Source organism: Periophthalmus magnuspinnatus, chromosome 21 (genome assembly GCF_009829125.3).
Source record: "Periophthalmus magnuspinnatus isolate fPerMag1 chromosome 21, fPerMag1.2.pri, whole genome shotgun sequence".
NCBI classification, from domain to species: Eukaryota; Metazoa; Chordata; class Actinopteri; order Gobiiformes; family Gobiidae; genus Periophthalmus; species Periophthalmus magnuspinnatus.
The window spans coordinates 14,517,762-14,536,301 of NC_047146.1; the positions used below are offsets into that span (position 1 = coordinate 14,517,762).

Genomic DNA, 18,540 nt, shown 5'->3' on the forward strand with positions numbered 1-18,540 from the left:
AGACAAAACCAACAATTTGTGATTTTAACCAGCAAAATAATTAAAACATAAACATTTTCAATACCTCTGCTGCTTCCAGTCCGTCCTATGTTTTTCAAGTGTAGCTCAGGCAAAGAAAATGCTCTATCATCTGTCAACCTGTAACCTCTGCCTTTATATTATCTGCGTCTCCATTAGGCTGATAAGACATGTGTCAGCTATTTGACCTTAAGCTGGGGTGGGCCAGACCTTACAACACTGAAGTATGAACATGTACTACTGATGATAATGGATATTGATAACGGAGCATTAGCAGGAGTTAAAAGTTGAATAACCGCAAGGATGTTAGCAATCCTTTACAGTCTTTTATAATAATACTGGAAATGAATAATAAATGACAGTAGTAGTAGTAGTAGTAGTAGTAATAGCAGCAGCAAAAGTTGTAGGTATACTTGCATTACTGTCATTACTCAGTTTTGAAGTACAAATTTGAAGTACTTTGTGGGATCATTATTAATTAATTAATTAACTTTATTTATTTATTTATGTATTTATTTACTGTATTTATGTATTGTATTTATTTATTTATTTGCTGTATTTGTTTATTTATGTATTTATTTACTGTATTTATTTATTTATTTTCTGTATTTATTTATTTATTTTTGGTGCATAAGTTTAGGGTATACTTACTGATATCTAACTAGATGTTAGGTAGCGTACATGGAAGTGGTTAATTTAATTTTAATTGGCCTTTATGCAAGAATATATTTGTACAGTGTTATAAAATGTCATTATATTTGTATCAGCTCTGATCAAGAAGAAAATGCTACATCGTGTATTGGTTTCAAGATAATGGTTCATCCCAGTCCAAGTGCAACTGCAGTGTAACTTTTCTGAAAAGTTACACTGCTTGTCTCCATAGAGATATTGCTGCTTTCCCCGTAATGTTTCATAGTATGACATTTATTTCATATCTATCTTTCATTAAGAACATGCATTCTTAATTTGAACAGAGTCACATCTCTTGACCTTTTGGCATGACCTTGTTGTCTCCATAAAGATAAATAGGTTTAATGCCTTACTGTGGAACATTGTGGACAAATCACAAACATCTCCATGGAGACCTGTCATGATAACACCTTTTGAAGCATGATATATTGTTACAGGCATATACTGCGATAAATGGTAATATAGTAACTACTTTATGCCACTGATACAATAACAATCCTGCAGGATAATCCCAGTGAACCATTTTTAAATCAACAGTGTCATTGTGTGGCATAAGCTAAAACAATTAAAATGAAAAGTCAAGCAATAATTAGCCACAGAAGTTACTTTTTAAATCCTCTACAGTTCAAATCTTATTGTATTACCACTAAAATACCCCAAATCTTCCCACTTTTGCAAATACATTGTACACACGATACATTTTGAGCCCTAAAATATATTGTTCCAGCTATAATATACTGAACAGTAAGTCGATACAGTGATTATCGTGGCCTATCTCCACGGACAAAAGGTGACTGACCCAGAATGTCTCATAATGATTGAATATGAATTCGTACAAAACTGTTTTCTAGTAACTTTACAGATAATAAACAGTTACTTACATTGGATTCCATTTTGGTTAATTATTTTCTAAAGATACACTGTACAACTTTTCAGGCAGGTGGCCTGCAATATTTCTTCACCTGGAATGATTCACAGTAGTGTGGTACTAAACTAAACATATCTATCTCTGTGGAAATTCTACCATGTCAGATCTGTGGAGAGCCAGCCCTGCTCTCAGTAAGAGTGCATGTTTTTTTTTTTTAATAAAACATTTGCAGTTGAATGAATGTAAGATAGAAATGGAAAAAGCTGAACTTATTTGATAAAAAGGCTGAGGAACTGATTAAAAAGAAATTGTATTGATTGTGCTTCACTTCAGCTGACCCGACCCACAGCACATTTTTAAGGCTGTAAAAAAGGTACAGCACCTTTAAATAGTATATCTTCTGAAACAGCAAGAGTAAATTCATATCAACTATAAACAAGAAGCTAAAAGCTGTTAGAAGCTGAAGGATGGAGAAGTCCCACCCACCACACAGAGAGTACATATTAAACTCAGCGGTGTGGTGAAAGTGTCATAATAATAATAACTATTATTAATGATTACAAGTAAAGGGTCAATGGCCGACAGGACACATCCCTGTGGAGTTTGATCTGGATTTACTGTGTCCTATTAGTCACAACAAAGAACAATGATTATAAAAAGGGACGCTCTGGCACAAAGTTGAAAATAAAAAGTTTTCGGGGGTAAATGCTCAGCGATTTAATGAAGATGCAACGACAAAAAAAAAAAAAATCCTTCATGACATGTTCCTCAAACGTTCCATAATATGGCATTCAACTAATCTGTCTACATGGAGATACATAACCACCAACTTAACAGGTGCATTTCACCCTGGCTCAAGTCACTGAGGCGGTCGGGAGGCTCCTCGGTGTCAAGGCTCTGGGGTGGATGAGATCTGTCCTGAGTTTCTTAAGTTTCTGAATGTTGTTTTTTCATTTGGACCAAAATATGTATATCACTGATTAATAAAACTAAATTGGAGAAAGAAGTAAGTTGAGAACAGTGGATTTATGTCCATGGTGGTAAAGACGGGGATTGATCTGCAACATGGCATCTTGAAAATAAGCAGCAACTATAACATGGTTAAAAGCTCTAAAAAGTTGATTTTGCATAAAAAGGCTGCTTTAAGAAGGGGAGTGTTCTAACTACAGGGGAAACACACACGCAAACACTGGATCAGCTCTATACTTTCCATCGGGTACTCGAGGACTCATGGGAGTTTGCCCTACCAGTCCACAAGTGCTTTGTGGATCTGGAGAAGGCATTTGACCGTGTCCCTCGTGGTGTCCTTTGGGGAGTATCTCTCGGCTGGCCTGGGAACTCCTTGGGGTCCCACCGGAGGAGCTGGAGGAAGTGTCTAGGGTGAGGGAAGTCTGGGAGTCCCTGCTTTAACTGCTGCCTGTGTGATCTGGCCCCAGATAAGCAGAGAAAAAAATGGATGAATGGATACAACCATGGAGACAAACAGGTGACATGACCAAACCATGTTACAGGTCCGATTTTTGAAAAGTGGCCCCACTCACAGTAAGAATGCATGTTATGAAGCTTTTTAGTTTTTAGGTTGTTTTTTTTCTGTACTATTGACTATTGTATATTTGAGTGTGTGAAGTATTTTCATATTGATGTTAACTGAGGTTTTTCTACAAGCTAAACCTACAAGTAATAGAGGAAACATGACATCAAAATGTGCACTATGTAATTATTTTTAAATGAACCAGTCCAGAGTAAATTTAAAACAAGGACTTTGTGCATTATTTGACTGGAGCTGAAGATGCATTTTTTTAGGGAAAGTCCATTTTGCCTCAATTGTTTCTTGACCAGGAGGAAATTCCTTATGACAATGGCAGCCTATGTTGTGTGAATGGATCTCTTTGCAATATCCAAATACACACATTTAAGAAATAGCCTAAACCTTATCAGACTGAAAACAAAATGTAAACAATGAAGCTAATGAGTGGGAAATACTACTAGCACCCCACAGCAGCATGACCAGAAATAAATATTACAATAACAGACATTTTATAAAAGCATACTTTAAAATGAATCATGGACAGTGAGTGACCAGTGAGACCGAATTTGATTATTTTTAAATGTAACTCAGGCAACTTAATTTATTTTATTTTATGTTGACTGCTTTCTACATTTTATATACATTTTTTTTTTATTTTTATAAACATCAAATATATGATACAAGATACATGGAATTATGTAGCAAAGAAAACAAGTGGCTATATGCTGATGAAGAATTAACAAACACTTCAACCAAGCATAAATCTGAGTAAAAGAGATATTAAAGTCTAATGAAATGTTGAGGCAGTCTAATGAAATCTGGTCCTGTTGCACATTTGTTCATTTGGAGGTAAAGCTGAGACACATCAGAACCAGACACGTTCAAGATAAACTAAACTATTCTCCAACAATTTCTGCCTAACATTTAAGATATCAATAATTCAAGAATAATAATAAAAAACTACTGAGAAATCAACAACTTGCCTGGAATGTATGCGAGCATTTTGGATTCTTCCTATCTCTTCTCGTGTCTTTGTATATTATAAATCCTCCTTGAGTCTATGCGAATTTGCGCCCCCTGCTGGACCAATTACATACTGCCCCCCCTGTTATTATCAGAACTGAGCAGACAAACTTGAGAACTGCTTATAAATGCTCCTGCTGTCATTGGTTGATTAATTAACTGACTGGTTTGATAAAAAGTTAGAACAAGTTTATGTTTTTAAATATGAGGATGTAATCGTCAATGTGATGTACTTTTCAGAGTACTTTTCTAGCAGTATACTTCTATTCCTTCTTGAGTAATGCTTTTATTGAAGTTACAGAACTGTTATAACTGACAAAAGCTTTATTTTGACAATATGAAATGATTTGAACATTTATGTTTCTTCAAATATCTTTCTCATTTTTGTGTCTATCCTTTGAAAATACCAGATCTGTGCATTATTTGGTGTTTTGTCCTTCAAATTACATTAACTTCAAATTATAAATCAGATTTTACATCTTGACAGTTACTCTTTAAGTTACTCTTAGTTGAGTAATACTTTTTCCAAATTTCCTTAGTTGAGTAATTTGTTGGACCACTACTTTGTACTTCTACTTGAGCAATATTATTTGGAGTAATGTTTCTAGTTTCTGATCATTTTTGGCCACTTTTACATACCCAGGGAAAAAGTTAATTGTTCTCACCTCAATTTTATGCGATTTTAACACTTTCCATAAAATTTTATTGAGATTCTGAAAACCAAAAAAAGCAACAAAAAAAACAAAACAAAGCAGGACAAACAAAACAGGTGAGCTCCATATCTTTACTAAGTTTCTTTAATCGGTAGACAGATTTATTTTTGTCAGTGAGTAGATAACATCTCTTTCACTGTTTAATGTTTGACTAAAGATTCTCGCTGAATGACTCATTTTATGAAAAGAAAAAAAAAATCCTTTTGGCAACTGTTGAACAGGCAGCTCAAATGTAATAATGTAAAATTGCCATCATGAAAAACAACTTAAAAGCTGCACTGTGCAACTTTTCTGTTTGTTACCTTCCATATTATTATTAATTATTATATCTATATGGAGACAAGCAGGTGGCAGTCACAGGTCAGATCTGTGGAGAAGTGACCCTGCTCACAAGAATGCATAGTGTTCAAGGCATTTTTCAACAATAAAAACAGCCTGAATTAATAAACCACATAGATGTGTTTAATCTCACACTGTGGAACATTCTAAACAAAGCTACATCTCTCTGTAATGCAATCCTACAAGTTAAACATCTCAAGCAGCTCCTGGGAGATTTTGTGCGTCCTGTTATGCTATTCCATCTCCAATGTGTGACTTCTTCCTGGCAGCATGTTCTTATCAATCTGGCCATAATTGTAGGTATAATCCTAATCTTGTGTTCCTGTGTGATCCCCTGTCTGTTAAAAACTATGCGTCAAATGGTGAGTTCCCACTTTGTCCAAAATCAATCCAATGTTGAGGCTGTTGTGTATCCACCTGATCCTGATTATGTTTCTGATTCTGACAATGACTCGTTTGTTACACAACTTATGCTCCAGATGAGCAGAATTCCACCTCAGTGAGTTCCATTTCATGTTCTGGGCGGCGGCTGACGGCGCGGACACGTCCAGCAACGGCTTGGGCATGGAGTGGGCTGCTGAGCAAAGAAAAAAACAGAAAACTTTAATGATGTGTGTAATTTAATTCAACACTACCAATCAGGTTGTATTTTTCCTTTTATGTGTTCCATAATCAGTACGACTATTATGTTATGTTATTCCTGTAATTTTATTTTCGTCAGGTGTCAGATTCATTTTTTTTTCCCTTTTATGGATGTTTTCGACCTAACCTTCGTAATACCATCTGTTGTTATGTACAGGGTGAATCTCTTCGTTCGTGTGTCTAGCGGCCTCCAGCCACTTTGATTAGACTAAACTGGCTAGATTGTTTTGATGGTATAAATACTCTGTATGTTTACATTTGTGAGCTGAGGGTGAGACGACACTATATTGACAACAGCTCTTTGACGATTGTGCAGTCGATTCAATAAACCAGACTTTTTGATTCAAGACAACTTCTCTGTTGATTTTATATCTTTAAGGGTTTTTTTTACTATTAGAAATTCCACAACAAGCCCTAACAGAAAAGTTCCACAAAGAACCTTTAAGTAAAATGTATTGTATTTAAAAAAGCACTATATTTGGTATGTTAGAATAAAAGTTTAAACACAAACTCAGCTTGCAAGTAACAACATATCAGTTTTAATCATTTTCAAAACCACAATTGTGCAAATATTCAGTGACAGTGCATTATTATTAAATGAAATATTCATAATACACATTTTAAGCACATTTCCAAACTTTTTTACGTTCCAACAAAGCTGTTTGGTTTGTAAGTGTTATGGCTGATCCGTGTAAGTAACAATACACACAAACTCAGTGTACATTGACTGCAGTTATTTTTGTAAATGCAAGGGATTCTCTTATTAGTTTAGCAGCTTCTAGTTCAGTCTTTTCTCAAATATTAATGCTCCAAGAGTTAACAACGTGCCATCCTACTTTTTGAACATAAATCACAAATATACCCATAATACCGTGCAGCCCTATCGTGCATCATTTCTAATTAAGTAGATCACTGTCAAACTTAAGGCCCGGGGGCCAAATGCAGCCCGCCATGTCATTTTACGTGGCCCGCGACAAGGTAAATTTAAATGAATGTCATGTTAAAATGTCAGTTTATCAGGAGTTACGCAGTTACACAGACATATTTTTTATATCTTTGCAAATTTTGCTGATGTGGCCCTCAGTGAAATTGAGTTTGACGCCCCTGATGTAGCGTCTCAGCCTTGACAATTTTTAAATCCAGGCTCAAAGTGGTTCTGTTTAGCTGTGCATATGACTGAAAGTTTTTTATTCTGCACTTTACTCTTTAATGTTATTTTTATGACCTTTACTTAAGTTTACTTTAGATTATTTAAGTTTTGATTTGTTGTTTTGTGATTTTAATGCCTTTCTTATTCTGTAAAGCACTTTGAATTACTTTGTGTATGAATTGTGCTATACAAATATACAATTCTGATACTCCATACACAACCCACTTACTGGTAATTAAAAGTCCTATATAATGCAAAAAAAAAAAAAATTAAAAAGACTTTTCTGAGCTTTTAGCCATGTTACAATCTTGTTACATAATCAAAAACATACCTCGAGTTGCGTTTAGTTTCATTCACACTTGAGTAACTTGTGAATAAGACTCAAGTGGAGGAGTTCAAGTATCTCGGGGTCTTGTTCATGAGTGAGGGAAGGATGAAGCGCGAGAAAGTCGGAAGAAAATGGAAGGATGGATGTTTGAGTAACCGTTTATAAAGTTTAACACCACAGTGGAGGACTTCTGTATTATTATGACATTTTAAGGTGGAACACAGTTTGTTTTTTCTGTTTGAGAGAACACAGCCTAAATTTGAAGGGTTTGAGTGTTAAACATCGCAAATGCAACAAAACATAACTCCAGGAAACAACGTTATAATATAGATCAGGAAATAGCATATGAGCCCTTTAAATCGTACGCCCCTCCCCATCACTTGGACTCAGTCTTGGGGGTCTCTGGTCCTGATGTGGTCTGGTTATCGGCTGCACTCATAATGCTCTTGGCGCGGTCCAGAGCCTTCTCCATCTCCGTGTAGTAATCTAGAGCTTTACGCACCGGGTCTATGATATGGTGCTGGAAAAGAAAGAGAAGGAGATGGTCAGCACTAAGTCCCATTTACACATAGAGTTCAGTAAATTGCAAGGTACAAATAAAAAAGTGGAGAGATTTGAAGTATTTTTGTTTTAATAGGTTAAATAAGTGACAAGCGCAACAATGATCCTCATTCACATATGCACCAGTCCCAAACCATTGCCGGGGCTGCTCTGTTCATGCATAACCTGGTGTTTGGCTCTGTGCTCTCTCCCATAGCACAGCACTCCTTTTTTCTTTATTTTGAGCACATGTACACCTAAAGCACATCTCACAAACTGTTCATCGCAAAGGAGTGGGAAGAAGAAAACTTGTCAAGTCCCACCTCTATCTTCCATCAAGACACAAATCCAATGCTTTGTTTATGTTTCCTATTCCATTGAAGGAAAAAAAAGAAAAAAAATACACACACACACACACACACACACACACCCCCACCCACCCCCACACACACCCACACACCCACTGTATTTAGACCAGACCATATCATTATATAAAAACTTACATTTATGAATACTTTGGCATTGCTTTTGTTTTAAATCCAGTTTCACCCCACATACAGTCACACAAAAACTTGTATGAGTCGTTCAAACTTTAGGTAGAATAAAATTTCCATGTCCTCTCAAATTGCATTCTCAACCCATTTGCTGAAAAACGTAGGAACACAATTAGTATCAATATACTATAATGAAATAAATAGCTTAGTGTAAGTCATGGAACATGCAAAAGATTCAGCATTAAACAAGGTATTTGACAACGCTGTGGAAGCTCGCATTTAGTGTTTACAATGTTACAGATATAATCATAAAATGTGATTTTGTTGGAACTGATTCATAGGCAAATCATTAATAGTCAGTGAGCCGATGACACCACCCCCTTTTAAAGATATTAACACCAAAATGTGTGTCACTACAAATATTTCCTAATCTCTGCTTAGCTCAGACTCACTGTATAACCTGAAGATGAGGAAAGAGGTGAAATATTTGGATATCGTAATTCCAAAAGATAAAAACATTTCAGATAAAGCAAATGAGGATGTTGACAAAAGTAAACCCATTTTAAAATAGATGGTTACAAAGAGGCATAGCGGATTTTGGTAGGATATGACTAAAATGGACGGTCTCTCTAGATTAATTTACTCCACATATTCCCTTCGCATTTCAAATAGAACGAATCAATCAAATCAATCAATAACATTAACTTTAACTTCATTTAGTAGAAGGCGGAGATGGAAATGTAATAGATTTTGGCGTCATGAACAGTATATTGAAACTTCGAGTAACTATTTTCAGCCATTTATTTCAATCAAATTTTCAGTAAACTTTGTAGAATGAACTTTATTTTAACATGCAATTTTGAGTTAAAAATAACTTTCTGATTTTCGCCAACAGGTACTCCCTCAGTGGAAATTAATCTTTAAACATGAGTCAACAACTGATAACAGTCCAGTGGAGAACAATCGGTACAAACTGATTGCCGGAAAAATAAATGTATCAAACATGTTTAACACCTCAAGAAAGTAAATTTTGCATAATAAATTAATTTTGCATCATTTAAGAGCGGTTATTTAATTGCATCTGGTACAAATGTCACAGACCTCAAGTGTTATTTGTTTTTTTACTTTGATCATGATTCTTAAATTATTTACCTCAAGACAAGGAAAGAGGTTAGCCAGCTCGATAAAAAGAGGAAGCAGGACAAATCTGATGAAACCAGTTTGGGACGAAGGCTTGGTCACTTTGTCCCGGTCCATAAAGGGGGTGACGGGAAGCCCCTCCAACTTCTCCACATCACTCTGCACAGACACACAGTTATCAAAATGCCTGTTAGTTGTGCATTAAAGAAGACGTATTATGCTTTTTAAACTGACTTTAAAATGACTTAAAGAGGTGATATTACACTTCTATGGGGTATTAATTGCTAACAAGTGACATTTAGATCACTATGTTACCTTTAATTGTTTTGAAAATGCTGTATTGGCCAAAAACAACGTAACATTTAAGAGTCCTCGCTTCAGCTAGTGCTAATACATTACAATTAGAGTCATAGAATCACACAGCGAACCATAAGGAGGTTTGTTTATACCCGCTGAGAGATCCCAAGATTTCTCAAACATGCATGGATGACATCTCAAACCTCACGCATGTTTTTGATGAGGGGACAATGTTGTAACATGGTAGAAAGCTAAAAAAAAAAAGTCAATTTTGCATAATACCCCCACTTTAATAATAGAAACAGGTCCATCGACTTCCTGTTCAAAACTGCAGACCCCTCATAGTCGTATTTCACTATAATCAATTTTAATTTTGATGTTTCTATTGCTGAAAATGCAACATGATGTTTTTGAACCCTATATGTGTGTGTGACCAGTGTGGGGTTTTTTTCTGAAGTAAAAAAAAAAGTGGGCAGAGACGGAAAAAATTCTGAGGACTCATGCCCCATATGCAGGACAATACAGGATTACTAAAATGTGCATGAATCGATTAAAAAAATAAATAAAAATTCGACTATGGGTGTGCAATATTATCAGCCATGACTAAAACTCGGCTACAATGTGATTAATTGTCAGGCTCCAACTTTGACTAAGCTAATGCTGATTTTGACATAATATATCCCCTTTAAATAACATAGTGACCTGATTGTAAAACTCTTGAAGCAAACAGTCCAACCAGGGCTCAGCTACCTCCATGGGCCGCGCCTCGTTGGATATGTCACTCACTTTGATCAGGATCATCATTAACTGCGCACATGAAGCAAAAATGCATAAATAATTAAAAACACTGGTGACTTGTCTGCATAATGATGTTATAAACATTGAAAGAATACCTTAAATAACAAATAACAAAGAAACAACAAGAAAGAAGAATTAACTAAGAATCTCTGGTCCCATTGTGCTCTATGTGTACTTGTGACATAGTGACCTCTAGTGGAGACATGGTGAATAGTTTAGATTCTATTTTGTTGATTGTATTATTAATGTAAATAATTAGGGATTAAAGAAAAGTTAAAATACTTTGTTAGATAAAGGCACTTGCACCACAGCTTCCGTAATGATCGTAATGCCTTTTTTTAAACTGTAAGAGCGCAGGCTACATACAGTTATTTTAATGTCACTCTTACTCGAGTACAAATGTTGACTCTACCCATCTCTGCCATCAATCTATGAAAGTATTTAACATCACCAATGTCTCCACTTTCATTATTTCTTACCACATCTCGGTGATCCTTGTTGCTGAAGTCAAATGTGGGAAGCAGAGACTTGAACTTGTTGAGGATCTCATTGTGTCGGGACATATCTGTAGCTAGGATGCATCTGAAATCAAAGGTTACGTCATAATATTACAGAGTTCTTAGTTTAAAACTGAGCTTGAGGACAGGTCAGAACTCTATGAGGGCATTTGCTGCTGTCAGGCCCAGTGATTAGAGATATTAACCATAAACTAGGTCAACAAGCCTATCAACAAGAAACAAAATCTGACACAATGTTTCGTCAGCTTCAGAAATTGGTATCATCATTCAAATACAAAGACATGATTGGTGTTCCATTGAAATAACTTAAAACCATAAGGCTAAATTGGCAGGTCTGTGCAGCCAATCTCCAAAAATTATGATAAGGCTCAACATTTGGGAACCATAACTTTGGACATTTATATCAAAAACAGTGAATCTCCCATAGAGCTACATCCTCCCCTGCTCTTCATCAAACACTAGAACACAAATGCAACTGATTATTCAAGGGACCTTTTCTTCAAACATCAGTTCTTACTTGATGATGCCCTCTCTGATCCGTTTGTACTGGTCCAAAGACACGTTCCTAAAGATGTTGCATTCTGACTGTAAAACATGAAGCACAATCATTTCAAACAATTCTGTATATTCGTCATGTAGTAAATATTTTACCGAACCTTTTCCAGGATCTCAAACGCTACAGCACAGTGGTGGTTTTCCAGAGGAGAGATGTCGTTATAACGAAGAGCAAGTTCTGTCCGGGCATTTATCTAACACATAAACAATGTTATTTGATTTGTTGCGTGGATCTAGGATGGAATCATTTTGAAATATGAAATTGTGATTTTTTTTGCAATTTCTGTTATAAAATCAAATGTTCATGAGGAATAACATTTGAGTAAATAAATTTAAACTGCTAAATGAATGCATGTATTTCAGAATATTTTGATCTGCAGACCCTATATAGATAATAAACCATGTTGTTTGCAGAGGATATTACACTACCTATTATAGCAGCCTTTGTAATTTTCTATATATCATGGTAGTATATATTTTTATTAGTGTATTTTTAATTGTTTGAACAAAAACATGTACATAAAAGGAGAGGAAAGATATATTGGAACTCAAAATGTAGGTAGTAGGTATTAATTTAAAGGTCCTATATTACACAAAATTGTCTCTTGTGAGCTTTTAGTCAAAGTTGTTACCTCCTCAAAAGCATGTTCCACCTTGTGATGTCATGAAGCATAGTTTTCAAGTTAACAGCTACCTTTTATCTTTTATTCAGTAGAGATTATTTTAGTTAAAGTGCATGGAGTTCAAAAATTCCTGGAGCACTGCAGTACCACATGACATCACAAGGGGAAGACAGAGTGTTTTCTGTACATAGATACAATACAGCCTAAATATGTAGGGTTTGTGTGTTCAGTTGTGGTTAATTGGGCAACATAGTGAAGAACAAACCACCTTTTGCACACAGATGTAACAGACCGTCTTTGCGATGGTTACCTGGTAGGCGTTGTTGTAGCCCGTGTGGTCAAGGTCGTGGCACACTGCAGATGTCAACATGATGAGCAGGTCGATACTGTCCATATGACTCCTGAGGTCCGTCAGCCAAATCAGACCGTACATCTGCACACAACAGAAGTGTGCCTTAGCATGCTAGTTGTTGTTAGCTTTACTCTGACGACAAATCTCTGCTTTAGTCTCATCACGGTGAATAATTGCCCGGATGCTCGGAATGCATAAGGTTAGCGGGGAATAATTTTGGACCAATGCAATCAGTTTAAAATGAGCTAGCTCTATTTTTCACGTGTTTAAGAAAGTAAAAATCAGGTACAGCGCCTTTAAACATGTCTTCTCTTATATGGAAACTCTTAATCTTACAATGTGGCACACTAAACCTCCCTGACCTTCACTAACTGCCCATCAGACCAACAACATAACAGTGCAGATTGCTGTGTCTGTCCCTCTCTGTCTCCATGATTCCGTCGCTCACTCGGCTGCTTGTCTCACCATTTGAGTGACGCAGAAGCAGTGTTTGAAGTTGTGGAAGGGGATGTTGTTGTATCGTCGGTAAACCTCAAAAAGGAACTGCTGCAGAACCTCCGGCTCCATGTTAAAGGTGGTGATGAGGTCTAGGTCTGTGTACATGAGCTGGAGAAGCACCATGATCTCTGCATCCTCCCACTGCCTGTAGGAAACATACACATTTATTATTTTTATTATTTTGTTTTATAATATGTCATTTGATTGTCTTACAAAACAAGACTTTTGCACCGTCTACTACCTAAAAGGTTGGTAGTGTGATTCCTTTAGATTTTGTGTCTTTTGTTAGATGCTTCATCCAAACTGAGAAAATTCTAAAGCAAATGTCATTGTTTATTAAATTAGTAGCAGGATAATGAAGACTTTGAGAGTATATGCCTTTGCTTAAGACAATAACCCAGTAGAGATAGATAATAGATAGTAACAGTTTGCGTAAGAATGTGTGGCTCAGTTAGCGATTTTGAAAAACATCTATGAAATTCTTAGATTAATTGTAATTAAACTATTTATATGCTTAAATAAGCAAGAAATATAGATAGAATATAGATGGAAGATACATGTAAACTTCATGTTCAGTTTATGTCGGGAGTACAACCCAGATTTTTTCTCCCTTATTTTTATTTATTTGTAAAAGGGACAGCACATGTTAATGAGCCTTTAATAAATTAAATTAATGAGCAAAAATGTAAACATGTAAAGATTATAGCCAGTGTGGCCAATTTCTGTCTACAGGACAGAAAAAAGAACAGCAACAGTCACACAAAAGCAAGTTTGACACACCGGCACTCTCTGTACATACAACTATAAGAACAGTTCACTGAAGTTAGACCAACAACCCTTCAATATTAAAATGTCATTCTGTTATACACAGTGACATATTTGACCCAAGAACAACCACTATTAAATTCAACTATTCAAAGAAAAAACATTTTAGAAAATAGCATGCTCTGTATTCTTCTTGCTAATCACTGCCATCAGCTGGGTGACGTCTATTGGGGGATTATGGATGAAAATGAGCCTTGCGGCTAAAACTGATTTACAGAAATATGCATTTTTATCATTTTCTGTTTTTTTAACCAACTAACTACACACGTCTTATTTAAAAGGACATTTTGTTCTCTGTAGAGGGCATTGCATTAATTGAATCCTTTAAACAGTTGCAATAAGCAAATCACAAATTGCATAATTTTTGCATTTGTTTACATCCTTGTGTACCTTTCTCCTGAACCAAATGACATAATAACATTACTCGTCTTATTGTGGGTGTGTTTTCAAAGCTGTGGGCCTATACGAACAATAACCCAGGTTCAGTGAATGCCTCATGAATGGCCTCTTGAAAATGCGGTGAGCTGATTAGAGCTTTATGAAGAAGGCCTTTTGATGAGAGAGCACCTTTTCATATGGAGATGGTTGAGATGAGAGGGGCAGAAGAAAAGATGCTGTCATTTTCAAAGAGATTTGCCAAAGAGGTGTAGGCTAGGACACAGGAAACAAGCACACAGCCCTACCTGAACTGTGTTTCCTCAAATCTCTGCACCATGGTATTTTTGATCACAGTAATCATACCTTTTGAACAGATCATTTCTTTCACACTGCATGGCACAAAGTGCATTTTCCTGAACTAGACCAAAGTAAAAGTCAGGTACAGAGCTTTTAAGAAGATAATTAATCCAGACTTTTAAAATGAAATAAATTAAACTCAACTAAAACTAAATACATTTTAATTGCAATGAGTTGAGATGGGAAGCACAGTTTATCGCGTCCCCCAGGCATTAGTTCCAAACACAGCGTACCTACGATCATGCTCTCATACTAATAAAATATGTCTCTGATCACCTTACCAGTTATCAAACGTTGGAGTCTTCAGATACTGCCTGACTTCCTCTGACACCTCCAGAGAGCTGAAATGAGAATATCAGCTCAATGAAAGGCTGGATAACAGTGTATGGACATATAGTTTGTATGCACTTGCCTCATCTGGATGTACTTCTCACGCACATGCTCACACTCCTCTCTGGTTTTCCTCAGAGCTCTTTTGTGGTAAAATGGAGAGGGTTTGTGCGTTCCTTCAGAGAGGTCTTTGAACAGACCTAACCAGCTCAGATGCTCCACACTCTGAGAAACAAACACACATACTGAATAGGTACTGCATGGAGAATTTTTATTTCAGATTTCATAAACATAACTTATCAGTGTCACCAGATATGAGGTAAACATTAACAATTCTTTGGTGCTTTGGTCTTCGTTATTAATTAAGAAAGCAGAATGAGCTTTGCGAATCTCTAATTTGGGTTGCAAGATATATGACTATCTAAACCCCAGCACCTGCAGCCAATCAATGTCCAGTGCGCTGATCTTTCATGCGAGGTCCATGTACTGAGAAAGAGAAAAACTTGTATGGGTCCTCTATCTGCAGGTTAAGTCCCTGGCAACACAGGTTTGATGCTGATTGTAGTACGGTTTTAAAATGCAGGCTATACCCTACCTTTAAATTGAATTGTTTGGATTTATTTCAGTAGCTTCTGTAAACAAACAAACTGTTACCAATATAATTAATCAAAAGTAGTGAAGTGTTAAACAAAGGCATGGTTGGTAATAGACTATGCTACCAGGTCTCACATCATCAACCTGGCAAACTAATAGAAATCCAATAGAAGTCTTAAAGATTTCTGAGTGGATATGTCTGTCTTTTTATAATTCAATGCTGCAAAATATTATGCATGCATTTTTAACCAAATGGCCTCACCTCTAGTTTCTCTCTGAAAGAATCCACTTGTTTCTTCATTTCATAAACGACAGCTGGAGTCTCACCACCTTCTATTAGAATCTTCTTCTCCAGGCCTTGCAATCTGACAGCACACAACATTTTATTTTTAACAATTTTTATTTATAAAAGTAACAAAAACATGGAATTGCTTCTACTCTAGTCACTCTCTCTCTCTCTCTCTCTCACACACACACTCACACACACACACCCACACACACACCCCCACACACACACACACACACACACACACCCCCCCCCACACACACACACACACACACACACTTGAGTGGGTGAAGGTCTTGCCCATGAAAACAACAACTCAGACTGAATTGCTTAAAACAACCACTCTGCGCTACATTTAAACATTGTATTTTTTTGTACCTTTTCTCCATGGACAAAAGGTCAAATCCCAGAGCACCAGCTAGCTCCGCTCCTAGCATCAAAACAACACACATATAAAGAGGCTTTACTTGAGAATGAACTACATACCCCAAGACGCCTCAATAAAGATACCTAACGGCTCGCTGTTGTAGTCGGCAGCCACCACTTCCAGTTTATAGCAGGAGCTGGGGCTGTTGGGCTCCAGATTGGGAGAGATGTTGATGATGTTTCCTTTGGGGTTGTATAGTTTCAAAATGTCATGTGGACCAGCCTCAGCAGCACAACGGAACAGATCTGTAAAGTAGAAGTAGTTTCGAATTAAAACTGATCAACCTGATGCACATGTAAAAGAGCCAGCAGACTGTATATAGAAAGAAACTACTCAGTCAAACAGGAATCAAACTGGGGACCCTCTTAAAATATAGATACTTTTGCATATGGTTATGTTTTACACAGCAAGTACAAAATCCATTATTCAAAACAAATGCGTCATTCATAACTGGGGACATCTTTAACTTAAGGCATTACACTTCTCTCTGATGTGTCTTTGCTTTGCCTGGACTGTTCAGTTTGGCAGTAAACCTATCCATCTAGTATTGTATTGTGTTTTATTGCTCAAAAATACCTTGAAAAACATGCACTCTTTCTGGAGTGAGATTTCCTCTCCACAAATCTGACAGATCTAAGAAGCTTGGCCTGGTGTTTCTTTCAGACACTTATGTTTAATGCCATACTGTGGCATATTCCTGACAAAGACACAACATCTCAATGGAGACAAGCGAGTGGTGTATCTTCCACCGGAAAAATTACATAGTTCACCACCTTTCATTTTACTATGAATAAAATAGCACAGCAAATTCTCTTCTTATATTACACAGGGTTGCAATTTTTTTTCTTATAGTTGGTGGTTAATTTAAATTGATTTTCATATTAAAAGGAACACAAAAGAGAGGCATGTCCATGTAAGTGCTCAGAGTGTACAAGTGCAGGACAAATGGAAAACTGATCTTCAGCAGTGAGGAGCTGTCAAAGGCAGCTGCAATCAGAGAAGCTTAGACCACCTCCTAAGACTGCCATGGATTTTAAACACCAAAATGTCACCAGTTTATACTAAATCCAATGTAATAACCCAAAATCCACAATTTTAAGTTATAAGATACCTTGTATATGTTTAACAGGTGAGATTTTAACACAATGATTTTACATACCTTTGAGATCTTGGGCAGGACAGTCTACAGGAAACTCTGCCTGCTCAGGTCGTCCGTTGACAGTGAAGTAGATGATTTTGGTGTCCATGTCCTCCATCCAGAAGATCCAGAGTGGCTGATGCTCTGCTTGGACTATAGGTTTAGAGAAAGACTATCATCATCATCACCATCAATGCAGCACACACTCCTCCCTGTGGCTGCATGCTCCTCCTCTTCATCACTCCTCCTACAGTGGAGCTTCAAAAGTGGAGTTTTCAGTTCATCCTGTTGCCTGTTATATAAATAATAGGTTTGGGTTTGCTACATAGAATGTGCAATTACACATCTTTATTAATTTGGAGACATAATAGCAGATAGGCCAACAGATGAAACAGGTTTATTGTACTGTCTGCATAAGGATGAAAATTACTACCCACGAGATACAGTTGTAACAGTTTAATATACAATAAAGCAGATTACATCATTTAAATATTTAAAGTTTTCATAATGACTGGTGGATCAAAGATGCAGATGCAAAAATTGAACAGAGTTTATCACAAAGAAAATTACTAAAACTGGTCGTGGGCTGAGGTGAACTTTGGGTTCAAAACACAAGATCTGAAGAAAATCAGAAAAACAAACTAAGTACTATGAATTGCACAACAAAGTAGACAGGGCCAAGCAGTTAAATACCATAGAGGACACACAGATCAACTGGCAATGTGGCTGTGTGTGTAGAAATGAGCAGGCTCTTTGTACTCCAGAGGCAGGAGCTTGATTGCTGATCAGCTGCAGGTGTGAAGTGGGTGGTGTCAGTATCTCCGCCCATCTCCAGGCACAAACACAGATGGGAGGGAGGAGACAGCATAGAAACACAGTGAAAAACTCAAATCCTGATAAAAGTCTATTTTTCATTAAAAACAAACTTGCATTTAGTTTCACAAGTTTAGTGACATGTGACACTCTAGAACATTACAGACAAAGACACAGTGATGTACCCTCCACCAGAAAAAGTTACACAATGCACCTTTAACATTCATTCATTATACCGCCATTAAAATAGCAGAACAGTTAATGTGGGGTTACATTAA

The 18,540-nt window shown here is 36.6% G+C and overlaps 2 protein-coding genes across 2 annotated transcripts in view; both read right to left on the minus strand.

Annotated features, from left to right (window-relative positions):
* spc25 (SPC25 component of NDC80 kinetochore complex) overlaps positions 1–18,540 on the minus strand; it is a 52,692-nt gene that overhangs the window by 29,298 nt on the left and 4,854 nt on the right. The window lies entirely within an intron of this gene.
* Positions 7,676–17,558, minus strand: si:dkey-219c10.4 (high affinity cGMP-specific 3',5'-cyclic phosphodiesterase 9A). The gene is made up of 14 exons (XM_033986428.2): positions 17,471–17,558; positions 16,371–16,556; positions 16,263–16,314; positions 15,861–15,963; positions 15,087–15,229; positions 14,956–15,015; positions 13,082–13,259; positions 12,575–12,697; positions 11,743–11,835; positions 11,604–11,671; positions 11,048–11,150; positions 10,473–10,577; positions 9,486–9,632; positions 7,676–7,819 (listed from the first exon to the last, which is right to left on the minus strand). Exons 1-14 carry the CDS (start codon positions 17,556–17,558, stop codon positions 7,676–7,678), a joined length of 1,593 nt encoding a protein of 530 aa, XP_033842319.2.